The following is a 14994-nucleotide window of genomic DNA, read 5'->3' as shown; positions in this document are numbered from 1 at the left end:
GCAAACCAGAAACTGTGAGCAGTGAGCAGTTTTTACCTGTTGTAAAGTTTTACCTGTTGTAGCCGCTCTGTGCTTGTGTGTTGTTGTTCTGTGTGTTTTGTAGAGAATCTGTTGTTGTTGTGGTTGAAGGCCCAAATTGTCGGGCAGAGAAGATATGTTCAGACTGCACTGGCTGAGAACAAAAGACCATCTGTGATCAAGAACAATGGTAATGTCCCTTTAGTTTAGTGTGTGTGTATGTGTGTGTGCGTGCGTGCGTACGTGTGTTGGAAGGGGCGAGTGAGGGATAGTGAATGTCAGTGCCATGATCAACAGAGAGAATTAAAAAGAAATGGCTCACATCGATTATAGATTGATTTATTTTAGATTGTAAGAAACAAACATCCATTTCATTATAGAGTCACTTGTCAGTGTTCTTTGGTAGACTAACACTGTAATGGAGACTCTGTAGCCACCTTGACATCACCCATTGGTTAGTGGACAACCACTGTGAAGCCACTAGTTTGGCATTTTGGCCTTTGCCATCGTGTTTTTTTTGCCAAAATGACAACATTTGGACAGGAGGTAAGATTGCATGTGGCACCCCTTTCCTGATCTGTGGTAGAGCCGTAGAGCCTTTTCAAAAGGAAGCCTACCCTGCGTTATCATCTATTTCCCTCTAAATGAGACCATATTTGACAAAACAAACTGTAACTGTTCATTAGAATTGGTTCGTTTTCTTCTCTGCTTTCATACAGTGAAGCTTATTTTTGCAGGTGGCGGAGTCGCCCTCTGCTGGTCCAGAAAAGAATGCAGGTTTAAAGCACTTATGCATTGGATTTGACAGCCTGGGTCATAGACTGCGGCTCCAATATAAAATATGAAATAAGATGCTATATTGTGTTTTAAATTAGTCTATACGGCACATTATTACACTTGATGCATGAGAGGCTACATAAACATAAGACATGCTCACATGTTAAACTAAGGGACAGTAACACACACGCATGCACACACACACACACACACACGCACGCACGCACACACACACACACACACACGCACGCACGCACGCACACACACACACACACACACACACACACACACACAAACACACACACACACATGTATGTCTACTTTCCGTATAAATATTTTTGTTCTGACAACTTAACATGACTCAAATGAATAGAGAAAAAAAAACAATCTGGGGATATTTTACTTTATGTTACACTTTACAATGGGGGTACTAATAATGAATGTAATCATCTCTTAACTAATGCATGGCTCCTGTCCTGATGATTTAAATCATGCATCATTCATTTATTTTGCTCTATTCTGAAATATAATCAGTTCACTATGAATTCATGGGATTACTTCACAGTTAATAGATCATCAGTTACAGTTTAGTTAATCAGTGAATTAGCTGGATTTTAAGTTGTGCATCCCTAAAACTATTGCATGAAATGAATGTGAATTAAAAAAAAACAAAAAAAAATCAAAGGTTTTGCTGCATACACTCCGAAGCGGAAGTTGGCGGTATTGGACCTTCACCGAAGGCAACCGAAGAAGAAGCAGAGGGAGGTCAGGAGGCTGTTGCTGCAGGGCGGGGCTAAAAGGAGGAAGTGGGACCACAACAACACAACTGTCTGAATTATCATTATCATTACTATCTATGTTTTTCGTAATGCCTTTTAACCTGCCAACGTTTGTTATTTAAGTGAGAGGTAAGAATGTTTTATTGGAGAGTTGTTTAGAGAGCTTGTTTCGCAGGCGATGAGATAACGTTAGTGTTAGCCTTTCCCATCCATGATTAGCTTAGCTAAAGCTATGAAATTTCTTCAACTGGGGGATTTAAGGTCGCCTGAAGGGTACTCAAATGTTTTATTTGACATTTTATGTCTTAGGAATTTTGTGTCCGGCCGCTTTGAAGGTGAACCTGTCAGAATAAGATCCACACAAACATAAACTAACCGCTCGCTGCCTGTCATTTACAAACATCGTTGTCCTGCAGCGTTAGCAAACTTCAGGCTCAGTAATTTATTATACACAGATATACGAACTCATGGCTTTAGTAATGCAGTGTAACCGCAGAGAGAACTGGTTCTGATTCTTTCATACCCATAATTTGCGATGAGAAAGGGAAAACACTGTTTTTTAATGCTGATACTTTGTCATTACTTCAATATACACTTCAGACCAGTTGTTTGTATTTCAAGAAATGATTGAAGAAATAACAATGTACAAAGTAAAATCACCAATGCATCAAAAACATTTAATCTCGTATAAGCTAAAATGTATAACTTAAACTAAGAGTTATAATCTTTAACTGACACCCAACTGATGATCTTTTGGATGTAGCCTTTGGATACGTTCGGTTATTTGCACCACTTAGTAACGCTATGGAGGAGACAAGTCGGGAGGCAGTTGCCACGGCGGTGCAGCGTGTTGCAGGGATGCTACAGCGATCAGACCAGCTGGACAAAGTGGAGCAGTACAGAAGAAGAGAGGCCCGCAAAAAGGCCTCTGTAGAAGCCAGACTGAAGGTGATAATATGTTATCAAACATGTAGTTTAGTATACCATCATAACTATTCACACACTGTGCCTTCAGCAAAAAATATGAACAAAATTCCCTCACCGGCCCTCAGAAACTGAAAACAGAGAATTGGTATTTTTGCTTTTTAAATAATGCGTAACAATACTCCAAATTGTTCTTCTTCCTAAATTGTATGGGTCTTGACATGTTCTCTGAACTCTGAAGGGTGACACTTTTACGTTTTATAATCATATGTTAATGTTAAAGATTGTGCTTGGACCTCCCTCACCTTTCAACCTTCATTAATCTGGCTCGAATGTGTGGCAACAAGCATATTTAAGTTATTCACTTTTCTTTTATTCTATTATCTTCATTTTTTAATATTTATATATCAATTTTGTTAATACAATCTGATTTGTCTGTTAAATACAAAGCTTATTGTTGTGCATTTGTTTATCTTTATCATTTGCTCCCATTTTCTGTGCACATTTTCTGTAAGTTTTTACCACTTTTAATCTCCAGGTTGCTTTGTTTTAGAGAGGAGGAGACCTCTGTGTTCCATGATTTCACAAAAAAAAGAGTGCAAAGATTTAACTGACAAAATGCATGTCCACTTCTCGACTGATAAAAGTTGTTGAGTTTAGGTCTAGAGTTTAGATTATGTAGATGTTCTGTTTCTTGTACTCTGTATCACAAGCAAATATTTATTACATCAATTGAATTAATTGACATAAAAACCTTATAATAATTATAATGATAATAATAGATCCACCTGTATTTATTAATGTGTCTCTTTCTTGCCCCTTCAGGCAGCCATCCAGTCCCAGCTGGATGGTGTTCGCACTGGACTGACCCAGCTGCACAGTGCCTCGCTAGATGTCAAAGACATCCAGAGCTCACTGGCTGATGTGAGTAAAGACTGGAGGCAGAGCATTAACACCATAGAGAACCTGAAAGACGTCAAAGATGCTGTAGTTCAACACAGTCAGCTGGCCTCCGCTGTGGAAAACCTTAAAAATATTTTCTCTGGTAAGCTTTATTCAGTTCTACAAATAATTGTGTGTCCTATCACAGACAATGTACAGTCTCAGAAGAAACATCACATGATTTGGACTGGTCTGAGATACCAGACTGTCCATAAAGTTTGACTTATCTATGGGAAGGAAATGTTTTGCTCTTGACTATATCACAGAAAAAGTTTCCTGTCCTCTGTCTTGCTCTTAGTGCTCTGTTTTTCTTTGACACTGTGTGTTCAGTACCAGAGATTGTGGCAGATACACAGCAGCTGATAGAGCAGGCAGAGCTGCTGCAGGCCCACAGGAAGCTGATGGAGCTGGAGTGTTCAAGGGATGACCTCATGTATGAGCAGTACCGCATGGACAGCAAGAACACAAGTGATATGCACCTCATCTCCATCTACTTTGAAGATGTAAGTTTAAGTCATAGAGTTTCATGTCATTTAACTGCATATGGTAACCTGTAATATTTATATATTGTTTTTATTGTATTGTTATGTTGTTAAACTCTCTGGTAGACAGTTGCTTTCTATTTAAGACATTTTAAGTTTTAAGTCGGCCTGTTTTCTTGTTCCCTCCAGGTTCAGGGGCTGTCAGATGAGCTGGCCAAACAGTTATGGATGGTACTGCAGAGGTCCATGGTGACAGTTCGCCGTGACCCAACCATGCTGGTGTCAGTGGTTCGTATCATTGAGCGAGAGGAGAAGATCGATCGGCGTATGGTCGACCGTAAGAAACAGACAGGGTTCATCCCACCAGGCCGACCCAAACGGTGGAAGGACAAGATGTTTGAGGTGAGACAACTGATCAAGCCCATTATCTCTTTCTACAATTTGAGATATATAGCCCCTGGTTTGAGGAACCTTGTTTTTCCTCTTTCTCTTCTTGTTTTATTATTCTACCTTAACTGTACATTCTGCTGTTGTGAGAAGGGAAAACTTCGAGACACAGAAAGAAAGAGAGATGATTGTGATTGTGATTCAACCTTACCTGTTTAATGTCGGCCTACTCATTCTATTTCTTTTAGGCCATTTTTTAAAATTCTTTCAAGTAAATTCAGTAAACAAATATGACACTGATGGGTGTAAACTGCAGCTTGAGTAGTTGGTAGAGGTATACAATGGCGTGGCGCTAATTGTTGTGGATAGGGATGCACAATATTATCGGTAAAGAAGCTATCGGTAAAATATCGGTATCGGTAATCGGCTAAATGAGTTGTAAAATATCGACATATCGGATATCGGCAAAAAATCCAATATCTTATATATATATATATTTATATACATTTCTCTTCTGTCAGTCTTCTCTGTTTTGACTGACTCAAAGCAAAGTTTGAGCTCTCAGTCAAGAGCCCACTGTTGAACACATTTGTGTTTGTAGAAGAAATAAAGTTATCACCAGTAGGTTTACTATTTTGCATTTTACTAAAAAGACTGCAGTGGGGAAATCTAATAGTTTTTAGTTTTTTTTAAATATGGAACATTTTTGTCGACATGGTGAAATTTGATATCATGTTCTGTAAAATAGAATTTTACAACAAAGTTTGTTTACAACTTCAGGCTGGAAATTCCCTTCTCTCATGTACCTACAGTTTCATGGTGCAGAGCAAACAGGGCAAGGAGCAAAGAGAATCTAGTAATGTTGTGTACGGGGGTCCAGTAACACCAAAATGTGAAGAAGGATTTGGTTTTCTCTATTCCCATCTGCAAAGAACAAATATTCTTAAACACAGGTCGGGATTTCTGGTCAGATCTGGTCAGTTTCTGTAAATGGAAGAGTTAGCCTGGCTAACGTTTCATACTGTGAAGGATTAAGGCTTGCGGGCAAACACTCATTTGGGAGGGTAGAAGCAGAGCCACTTTGTCTGTGGTTAAATGTATGATAGCGGGTCAGTTAGTTAATTTAGTAAAAGATTGATTTGTGGCCAACTTCACAAACTCAGCCGCCCCCAAGCCACTTAGCTTTTTTGTGGTCTTTGATCTGTTTCTGTTTCAGGTGTTGGAGGGTACAGTCAGCACCCGAATTGAGGGCACCCAGTCTGTGACAAGAGAGGCGGATAAAATGTGGCTGGTTCGCCTTCTAGAAATAACCAGGAAATATGTTCTGGATGACCTCATTGTTGTGAAGAACCTCATGGTGCAGTGCTTCCCTCCCCACTACAACACTTTCAACAGGTATCAGAGACTAAATTAACCGGTCTGTTTTTTGTTAAGCACACAAACAGGTTCCAAGTATTCAGTTTTAAATTCGGTCCTCCTGGTTTAACACATTCAAGCTCACATATATGTACTTATGTGTTTCAGATTTTTCAGTCTCTACCACAACGCTGTGTCCACTCGTGTAAAAGAACTGGCCTCTGAGGATCTGGAGGCTAACGAGATCGTATCCCTGCTAACCTGGGTCCTCAACACATATAAGAGGTACACAAACACACACACTTTCACAAGCTCTGTTTTTATACATAGTTTTGATTGTGGGAATTTGGCTCCATAGACAAACCTTTACTTTTCTTTAATACACCAGTGAAACTCCTCCAGCTCAGTTTTGCTGTTAGAGGTAATGAGAGCTGATGAGAGCTAGTTCAATTTTTGGCAACGTCAGCAAATGTACAGGTGCAATTTCCATGTCACACCCTCCTAAAACATTTGTGAGGATTACAACGTGGAATTACTTGATTTGTGACAACAGCTTGTACATAACAAGTGGACGTTGTCACCACAACGTCATCTATTTGTTTGCAAACTACCCTTTTGAAGCCTCCAGTTTTGCATGCGTGGCAATGACTCCCACTGGGCAGCTTTATAACAACAGAAAAACCCACAAAAGTTGAAGTGAGTCTGTTTCATGTGTATGTTTCAGTACAGAGATGATGGGCCATCCAGAGCTTCTTTCAGAGTGCGACATCAACCAGCTGGAGCCTCTGCTGCCTCAGGATGTGGTGGACGACCTGCTCAGCAAATATGTCAAGACCTTTACAGTAAGCCCCCAACACACACACACACACACACACACGCACGCACACACGCACGCACGCACACACACACACACACACACACACACACACACATATATTATTTAATGTTTTGCCTTTGTTTTTTTTATCACATTTAATATAGTCTTCTACAGTCTTCTACTAAAATACTGATACAGTAGATCTGTTGGAACTGAAGAAGAACAATGAAACTAAGTTTTTACTTTTCACATTACATAGATTTCAAATACAAATGTGGAACACAAAGGATTTGTATTCTAGACTGTGAGCTATAGATAACTAAATATTTTGGTTTTCATCCAAATTGATAAAGATTTAATTGTAATACTAATAAAAAATAGCTTAACATTTCAGAGGGGGGCTTACGATTGAGCTGGAGAATGAGCAGGACCTTGATACTGCTGCTCTACCTCACTCCACCACTAACTCGCTACTCAATCACAGACTCTGGCTAGAAATGGCCTCAGCTGGAGTTGTTCCAATACTAGTAACAGTATTGGTATTGAATACCAAAATTACCAATATTAGCCTCCGGTACTACCCATACTGTGGTATCAGGTATAAACCTATACGACAGTCGATGTACTGATCCGATACCATCATTTATTTTTTAATTTTACACTGGGAGGAAGAGAGACTTGTCATCCATCTTTATACAGTCAATGGACACACCTCATCTCCCAGCCCATTCTTCTAAACAGGCTATTGAATGTCAAATACAATTTAGATTAGAAAGTTTCCATAGAGTCATAACGTATAAAAGTTAACCAGGTGACAGTGACCCACAGATAATGTTGCACACCATCTGTCTGTGTAGTGTGGACACAGACTCTGTTTGACTGTCCATGTCTTCAGTCTAATATAACAGGCTGGTTGAGGAAAGCTCTGGAAACGGACAAGAAGGACTGGCAGAAAGAAACAGAGCCTGAGGCTGACCAAGACGGATACTACCAGACCACACTACCCGCCATCGTCTTCCAAGTAAAACACTCACACCCACACATACACAAACAAAGGGGACGACTAAACAAACTCAGCCATTTAACCCTGAATAGAAGTTAACAGAGACATCGAAGGAGTTACCCAATTTTGTTCAGATTCAGGAGTGACACTCTGTGATACTCAGAGACTTTTCTCGAAGGTGTTCAACGTTTATGTGACGTTTTTGTTTTGCTTTTTGCTTTGCTGACAAGTTAAACTTTGCAGCTTTGTAACCCTGCAAACAAACAACTACATAAACTCAAGAATAGACTGATTAGATTTTGGTGGTATAAGGTCAAAGGTAAAAGTGACCGTTGTCATTACCGAACCTGAAAATCAGAGTGCATAAAGAAAATTCATTATTTCTATCTTTTTTATCCGTTTAACAAACTGATACAGGTCACCATTGATTAACAACCATTTCCCCTCACTCTGCCCCTCGCCTTTGGTACTGCTGTAGCCAAGGGGGTCTACTGACAATCACATGTTCTGCAGAGAATTACAGAGAGAGAGAGAGATTTTGTGGTCCTATGTCCCTCCTGTAAATGGTTGTTTTCAGGGTACTGTTTCTTATAATACATTCAGTATAAATATATGATCAGTCCAAGCCACTGGTTGGCGGAGGCATACAACCTCAAAGTGGTATTTTAAATTTCCTTAATCTGTTGATGTGGGTTTAGGTTTAAACAAGAGCTCCAGTTTAGTTCTGGATTGACAGATTCTTCATGGAAATGTAGAATCTGTAGGCAGGGACGTGGATTTTAGGAATGGCAAGCGTTGTGGTTTCTGTTTGTTCTACAGTTGTAGTCCAAGTAATATTGACCAATCATGTATCAGCAGGCTGCAGCGTATGCAGGAAAAAGAGTCTGTGTGGAGAGCAAAAGCAGGCGGAACGTAATCCGCCGTAATGACATCCCGGCTCCCATCAGCGTCATCTGACAAAGATTTATCTCTGTAAACGGATATCTGCATGCTAACAGCAAACAATCTGTTGTAGATCTAAAATTCAGCTTGAGATAAATTCCCTTGACGCTGTGTCAAGAAGCCGATCAGCGTGCAGTTTTCCTGACTAGTTTTCTTCTCCTCTTGAGGACAGATCTGACAAAGCTTCATATTTACAAATCTGCATCATGATTGAATTTCAGTAAAGGTAAGACACGGTAAAACAAAGCAATCTCAAGAAAAAACATTTATTTTTCTGTAAACAATGCAGCACATGTCGTTTATCTCTAACCACTGGCTACACTCCCGGCATGTTCCCCGTTGTCCCCAGAGGCTATAGCGTCGTCAGACTATAGCGGATGGGATCCGACATTGGTTCTGGAGACATGTCAATCATGATGGAGGGAACTGGATCTATTTAACATTTAGTCCCAGCATTTGGCCTAATCTCATGTCAGTGATGTATAGCACTTGTGTATTACTGTATTATTATTACTGTGAGAACTTGTGTGACTGTTACCCCATGTGGCCTGATTTTATATTAATAAAGGTAAGGCCAGTGGATACTTCCTAAAGCCACTGTATATTTGTGAACAGATCTCTGTATTGAACATGTTTTCAGGCAATCACAGTCATCATCCCGGTAATTCTCTCTCTTTCTGATGTTAATGTATCTTCACTCATCATCAGATGTTTGAGCAGAACCTGCAAGTTGCTGCGCAGATTGATGGGGATTTCAAAGAGCAAGTCCTGAAGCTCTGCCTCAAACAGATGAACTCTTTCCTTATCAGGTACATTTTTCATACTTTCAAACTTTCTCTCTGATGTGATACAGTTCTCTTAAACCTGTTCCTGAGATTAATTTCAACACACAACACAAGCTTAATGAAGAAAAATATCAGATTTGTTTTTAGTTTAAATTAAATAAAAACTGTATTTAACATCAAAGTGTTAGTATAGTACTTAGAAAAGGTACTCTTTAAGTCTTGGTTCTGATAAACACACATCAAGAGAACAAACTGCAATAACTCCTGTGAAACCTAACAGATGTGTGTGTTGTTGTGTGCAGGTACAGAGAGGAGGCGGTGCTTTACAAAGAGGAGCACCTGAGAGACAGACAGCTGCCTCAGTGTTATGTTCAGTACATGATTGCCATCATTAACAACTGCCAGACCTTTAAGTAAGATATTTATTCAGGAAATTATTTTCTATTGATTTCTATCTGAAAATTAGATGTAAATTTCTCATTAAGCCTGATGCAATGATTTTAGTTTACTATCACTCTCACAAACCAGTCTGCACTGTGGTCCATTGTCCGGCTGCCCATTTGTGTTGTGTGGAACATTTCGGATATAATGTTAGTGTAAGCTCTGCGTGCCTGAAATCGCCTAGTCCGAAACCAACATGATGACAGTGTTCACAGGCAATAGCAATCACAATAAAGACATAGTTAATCTTCTAGCTGATGTTCTGGTTTGCTTTTATAGGTTATATATATATGTATCCGTATATTTAGAACAGTTTGATAAACAGTTAAAAATGCCTTAACTTGCATATAAAGAAAACTTAATTTGGGAATTAGAGAGACATGGAAAAGTATGTGAACTGCAATGTAAGGTGAGTCACTTTGCCTGCCCACTTTGGTCAGTTGAGGAATAAAGCGGGTGGTCCACTTCTGTAAAATTGGCAGTTTAGATCCCTGGCTGTCCCGGTCTGCCTGATGAAGTGTCCTGTACCATTAGAAACTGAACCCTGATTTTGTTTGTGTGTGTGCGTGTGTGCGTGCGTGCGTGCACGCGTGTGTGCCTTTGTCATGAATGTTGTTGTGTAGTGTAGAGTGCTTGAGTGGCTCGAAGACTAGAAAGGCACTGACTGTGTGAATTTCATTCGTCTGAGAGAAAGACGCCATCCCATATCTCTCCCCCTGCTCTCAACCCCTCCCATACCTGTTCGCTCTGCTGTCCCTAAAAGTGGTGTGACCTTGCCTGTTTAATATATGCACCTGGTTGATGCAGATGTCGCCCATACCACGCTGGCTAGTTTTGTTTTTTTGGGAACTACTGCTGACACGATGGCAGAGTTGACACTGAGAGGGAGAAAGACGCAGAAAGAGCCAGGCGAGCCAGTGTGTGCAAATATTTGGTTAATAAAACAACTTTTTGTGTTTTTAGGTTAATGTTAAACACAATGTATGAATATGATGATAACAATGTAATTTTGTTTATTAAATATTGATCACTTTTGGGTTCCATATGTTAATGCATGACTGTTGTCAAATGTGCTCCTCAGAGAATCCATCAACAGTCTGAAGAGAAAGTACTCTCAGTCCTCAGAGCCCACTGACAGTGATGCTGCCATAGAGAGGACCCTCAATGAGGTGGCCAAGGAGGGATGTCAGTTCCTATTGGATGAAGTCTTCCTGGACCTTGAAGTAAGAAAGGACTAACGGGAGTTGTTGTGTTGTAGCAAAGTCAGTGTGCTTGTATACAAATCAAGCTTTAATGATCCTGTCATACTGAACTGGCCTATTTCTGGAGCGATTAATGTTGTCAGACACTTAGACTAACAATCTGAAACCTTTCTGGGGCAAAAAACAGGAACTTTAAGTGGACCTACTTTGACTGGTCACATTCTCCTCCTAGGATTTTGTTGTAGCCATTACAGCCCATTTCACAGCTGCCAGCTGAAGCAATCCCAACTTGAAAATATAGGGCCCAGGTTTGAAAAAAAAAACCAGATTTCCCCTTTAATACATGGTATTTATATTATGTCCCTCATTTATTATCAAAGACAGTATGTTGGTACCACGTAACTGATGCATAAATGGACTATTGATTAAAAAAATGCTGCAATTCATTGAATTGTTTGGACTTTGACAATGCATTGTACAGCATCATCTGAATGAACTGCTAACCAGGAAGTGGCTGACAGGCTCTCATGCTGTGGACACCATCTGCGTGACAGTGGAGGACTACTTCAATGACTTCAACAAGATCAAGAAACCCTTCAATCAGGTAGGAAGGAAGCAGAACATAGCACTTATTCTGTGCCATATTTCGTCTTACAACGATAATGTTGTAAGACAATAGAAAAGTTCTTTTAACACTTTTATTTTGTCACTTTATTGAATTCTGTTTCACTTTATTTCGGTTCTGCTATTGTTAAGCACTTTTTAATTATATTTTGACAGGTGTTATTCGTATAAATGTAATTATTATTTATATTATATACATCATAGTTATTATTAATGTAAATGAAAGTGTTTGTGATGGGGTTAGGTGTTACAGAGTGACTTTGTATGAAGCTTGGAGCCCTGTGAGTTTAATTTTGTATTTAAAGTACATCAACTCTGAACATGAACATCTGACGTGTGCTGTGTTGTGTTCAGGAGATGACGAGCGAGGCCCTGCGCAGGGTGGTGGTAGAGTACATTAAAGCAGTGATGCAGAAAAGGATCACCTTTAAAAATGCTGATGAGAGGAGAGAGGGAGCTGAGAGGATGATCAAAGAGGCTGATCAGTTTAAGTTCCTCTTCAGGAAACTGGCTGCTGTAAGTTCACATGTAACTACTTCTCTACTTCTGTCACTGTCAGCACCAGCATTACAGTAGAAACCAGTGATTAACATCTGTGTAGCGCTACCAAGACACTTTGTAGTATGGATCCAGTGTACACACTGCCAGGCTAGTGTATATGTGGTGTAACAGTTGGCACTGTTATGACAGAAAAGTCTGTGAAGGTTAGAGGGACGTGGCTAATGTTGGTTAATTGTTGTGTGTAGGGTGAAGACACTGACCGACTTTGTGGTGCCATTGCTGCCGTCGCTGAAGTGTTCAAGCTGACTGACCCCACACTGCTGTTCTTGGAGGTCACCACTCTGGTGTCCAAATATCCTGACATCAGGTACACACAGTCACACACACTTTGAGGCTCATTTTGCCATGCGTCATCATGATACTTACTCTCATTACCTATTTTTCTTGCTGTTGAGAGCATCTTTCCATGAAAATCAAAAGCAACTTATAGTGTACTATGCATTGTGCTAGTGTCAGCACCTGTTCAATCACAATAGTGTCTACACCTCACAATACATTTTAGTTTTATTTAGGTCTGTCGTGATAAGTATCCACTTACAGTAAATTATTATCATTTTAATATTATTGAAAGCCATTTTATAACTGAATCAGCAGGCTTGAATAATAGCGATCTACTTTGCACTATTGGAAAGGGCATTTTGACACGTCAGTAATGTGTGGGTGTCGTGGTGAGGAAGGTGATTTGTAATGGGGTTAGGGTTGCAGGGTGGGGGGTTTAGGAGCCATACTAGGGGACTACAGGGCTACAATGCTGATATTATATGAGGGTATGGTGGAGGGAGGGGCTGAGGAACTTGTTTATATGTTATCTTTCTCAACAACAGCAGAACCCCAACCTTTAGGAGGGGGCCTGCCAAAGTCTGCAAGTCCATCAGTATAAAGTACAGGATTTTGTGCAGGCACGCAACACAGCTCCATATAACATTGTAATACACATTTACATGTAAATAACACAACTGTTACTGACAAGGCTTTTAGCAAAGTTTACTAGAAATAAGTTGGTCCATCTGTTTTCTCTCCTGGTTGTTAGAGGGTAGAACAAGTGTGGTAGAAGTAGGAAGTTTGTTTGGTTTAGAAGAGACGTTTAAACAGTGCATGGATCTGATTTAATTTCTAACCCTTACCCCGGGATGAGTTTCTACTATTTATTTTATCCTGTGCTTGGTGTAAGACAGTGGTTCTCAAACTTTTTCTGTCATGGCCCCCTTTGGAGAAGGACAAATTTCCAGGCCCCCCCACCCCAACAAAATTGTCACAAATGGGTCAAGTTTAACTTTTTTTGAAAGAAAGTCAAGATCGTGACCATTCTTTTCACTTTTCTCTGAGTAATTTGCTGTGCAAAAAAAATAAAAATATTTCAATTGCTCTATCAGACTTTTTCAAATAGAAATATAATAAAATGTGGATTAACTTTTTCAGAACAATAACAATTAAGTTCAGTCTGTGCTAAGAAAAACAGCAAACAGATTTTTGCAGCAGCTGCCAGACTTTTCAGACATATAACACAGACAGGTCTCTCTTCATCTCCGACCATATTTGCTGTAAATCCAAGAGCAAGATAAGCGTCATCTTATTGTCTTGACTTCTTGGATTTTGGCGGTTGGTCAGCATTAACGTCGGCCGACATCGCCTTGTTGGTATCTTACGCGTCAGCTGTTTTTGTTTTCGCCCCATTTCGCAATGCTAGACTTTTTCTGTGTGTGTGTCTGAATGTGAAATCTGTCATGGAAATCACCAATGCATTTGTGTACTGTGCCACCCGAAAATGAGTCCGGGTTGTCCAACATCAAAACATAGTTCCGCCTGCTACATTTTTCCAAATGAAAAATGCGCGCCCCACAGTTTGAGAATCACTGGTGTAGGATCAGTTGGTCAAGGTTCTTTGTCCTTTCTGCTACCCATAGGGAGGAGCACATCCAGGCTTTACTGGCAGTGCGGGGGGATGCCAGCAGAGAAATGCGCCAAATGATCATCGGGACTCTCAGCGAGAACAAAGTATCTTATGCTGGAGTGACGCAACCCATCTTCAAAGACATCACTGTGCCAACCATCACCATGACTACCATGACCTCCATGGCAACTGCAAAGCTGCTGAAGTAAAGCCATCGTAATAAAACAATTTCCACCTTCAGCACCTTGAGCACCTTCAGGCACAATAACATGAGCAAACTTCTTAATTATGTAATGCAGCTTGTTTTGTGTTTTACTTTGTTGACCATTATTTGTTTTTTATTGTCATTCTGATCACGTCTGCTTCAACAAAATAATAAACTTAGAGATGACCGCTGATTAGGGGTGGAAGCATCACAGAATTTGGCTTTCTGCTTTTCCTTAACCTCTGTCTCCTCCTCTTATTTTCTTTAACTCTTTATGTCCACACACTGCTGTCTATTGGCCCTCTGACTCACACACACACTGACTGAGTCAACAAAAATGTTGTGAAAATTCAGAAAGATACATTGAAGAATTCAATCAGGCTCTTTTATTGTGGGGAATAGATCACAGATAAGATCAAGACAAAAATATAAACGTAAAAGTCATGCTTTTATGTTGAATTGAAGCTCTTTGGTTCATAAACTTGAAGTGAAAACTTTGTTGAGCTAAAATAACAATGCTTTAGTTTAGATGATAGTTCAGGAACATCAGTAAATCCACCTTCCAGCTGTAGCTCCTGCTCTCCTGTTCAGCTCCCATTATTTACAAATGCACAATGATGAAAACATTCCAAAAAGCAAATCAAGAGCAGTCGATTTGAATGATTCAATGTTCTGTATCTCTATTAATATAGAGGATGTGGTCTGTGCTCTTGTTTTCTTCTTATAAAAAAGATAGGGACTGTGTGTTTAATTGAAAGTAATACAATTTACAATGTTACAACTTCATTTAGCAGACGCTTTTGTCCAAAGCGACATGCATCTGAGAGTTAATAAAACACAAGCAACAATCAAGACAGT

General features: G+C 39.8%; 1 protein-coding gene across 1 annotated transcript; it reads left to right on the top strand.

The window, feature by feature from the left end:
- Nucleotides 1-1588: 1588 nt before the first annotated feature.
- exoc3 (exocyst complex component 3) lies at nucleotides 1589-14977 on the top strand. The gene is made up of 16 exons (XM_069685369.1): nucleotides 1589-1703; nucleotides 2338-2522; nucleotides 3324-3543; nucleotides 3771-3943; nucleotides 4112-4324; nucleotides 5526-5704; nucleotides 5834-5950; nucleotides 6390-6507; nucleotides 7378-7503; nucleotides 9136-9236; nucleotides 9515-9625; nucleotides 10735-10876; nucleotides 11337-11459; nucleotides 11834-11995; nucleotides 12226-12347; nucleotides 13945-14977. Exons 2-16 carry the CDS (start codon nucleotides 2379-2381, stop codon nucleotides 14138-14140), a joined length of 2247 nt encoding a protein of 748 aa, XP_069541470.1. The 5' UTR covers nucleotides 1589-1703; nucleotides 2338-2378; the 3' UTR covers nucleotides 14141-14977.
- Nucleotides 14978-14994: the final 17 nt, after the last annotated feature.

This window comes from Semicossyphus pulcher, unplaced genomic scaffold, assembly GCF_022749685.1.
Source record: "Semicossyphus pulcher isolate SPU_LCO1_2020_fin unplaced genomic scaffold, fSemPul1.0.p SCAF_7, whole genome shotgun sequence".
Classification (NCBI taxonomy): Eukaryota; Metazoa; Chordata; class Actinopteri; order Labriformes; family Labridae; genus Semicossyphus; species Semicossyphus pulcher.
Note: the sequence above shows the minus strand (reverse complement) of the source record. Positions and strands in the feature narration are given on the sequence as shown.

Coding starts and splice junctions, on each gene's coding strand:
- exoc3 (XM_069685369.1), top strand. CDS start 2,379: ATGGAGGAGACAAGTCGGGAGGCAGTTGCCACGGCGGTGCAGCGTGTT. Junction 4,325..5,525: donor GGAAGGACAAGATGTTTGAG/GTGAGACAACTG, acceptor TTTCTGTTTCAG/GTGTTGGAGGGTACAGTCAG. Junction 5,951..6,389: donor GTCCTCAACACATATAAGAG/GTACACAAACAC, acceptor TGTATGTTTCAG/TACAGAGATGATGGGCCATC.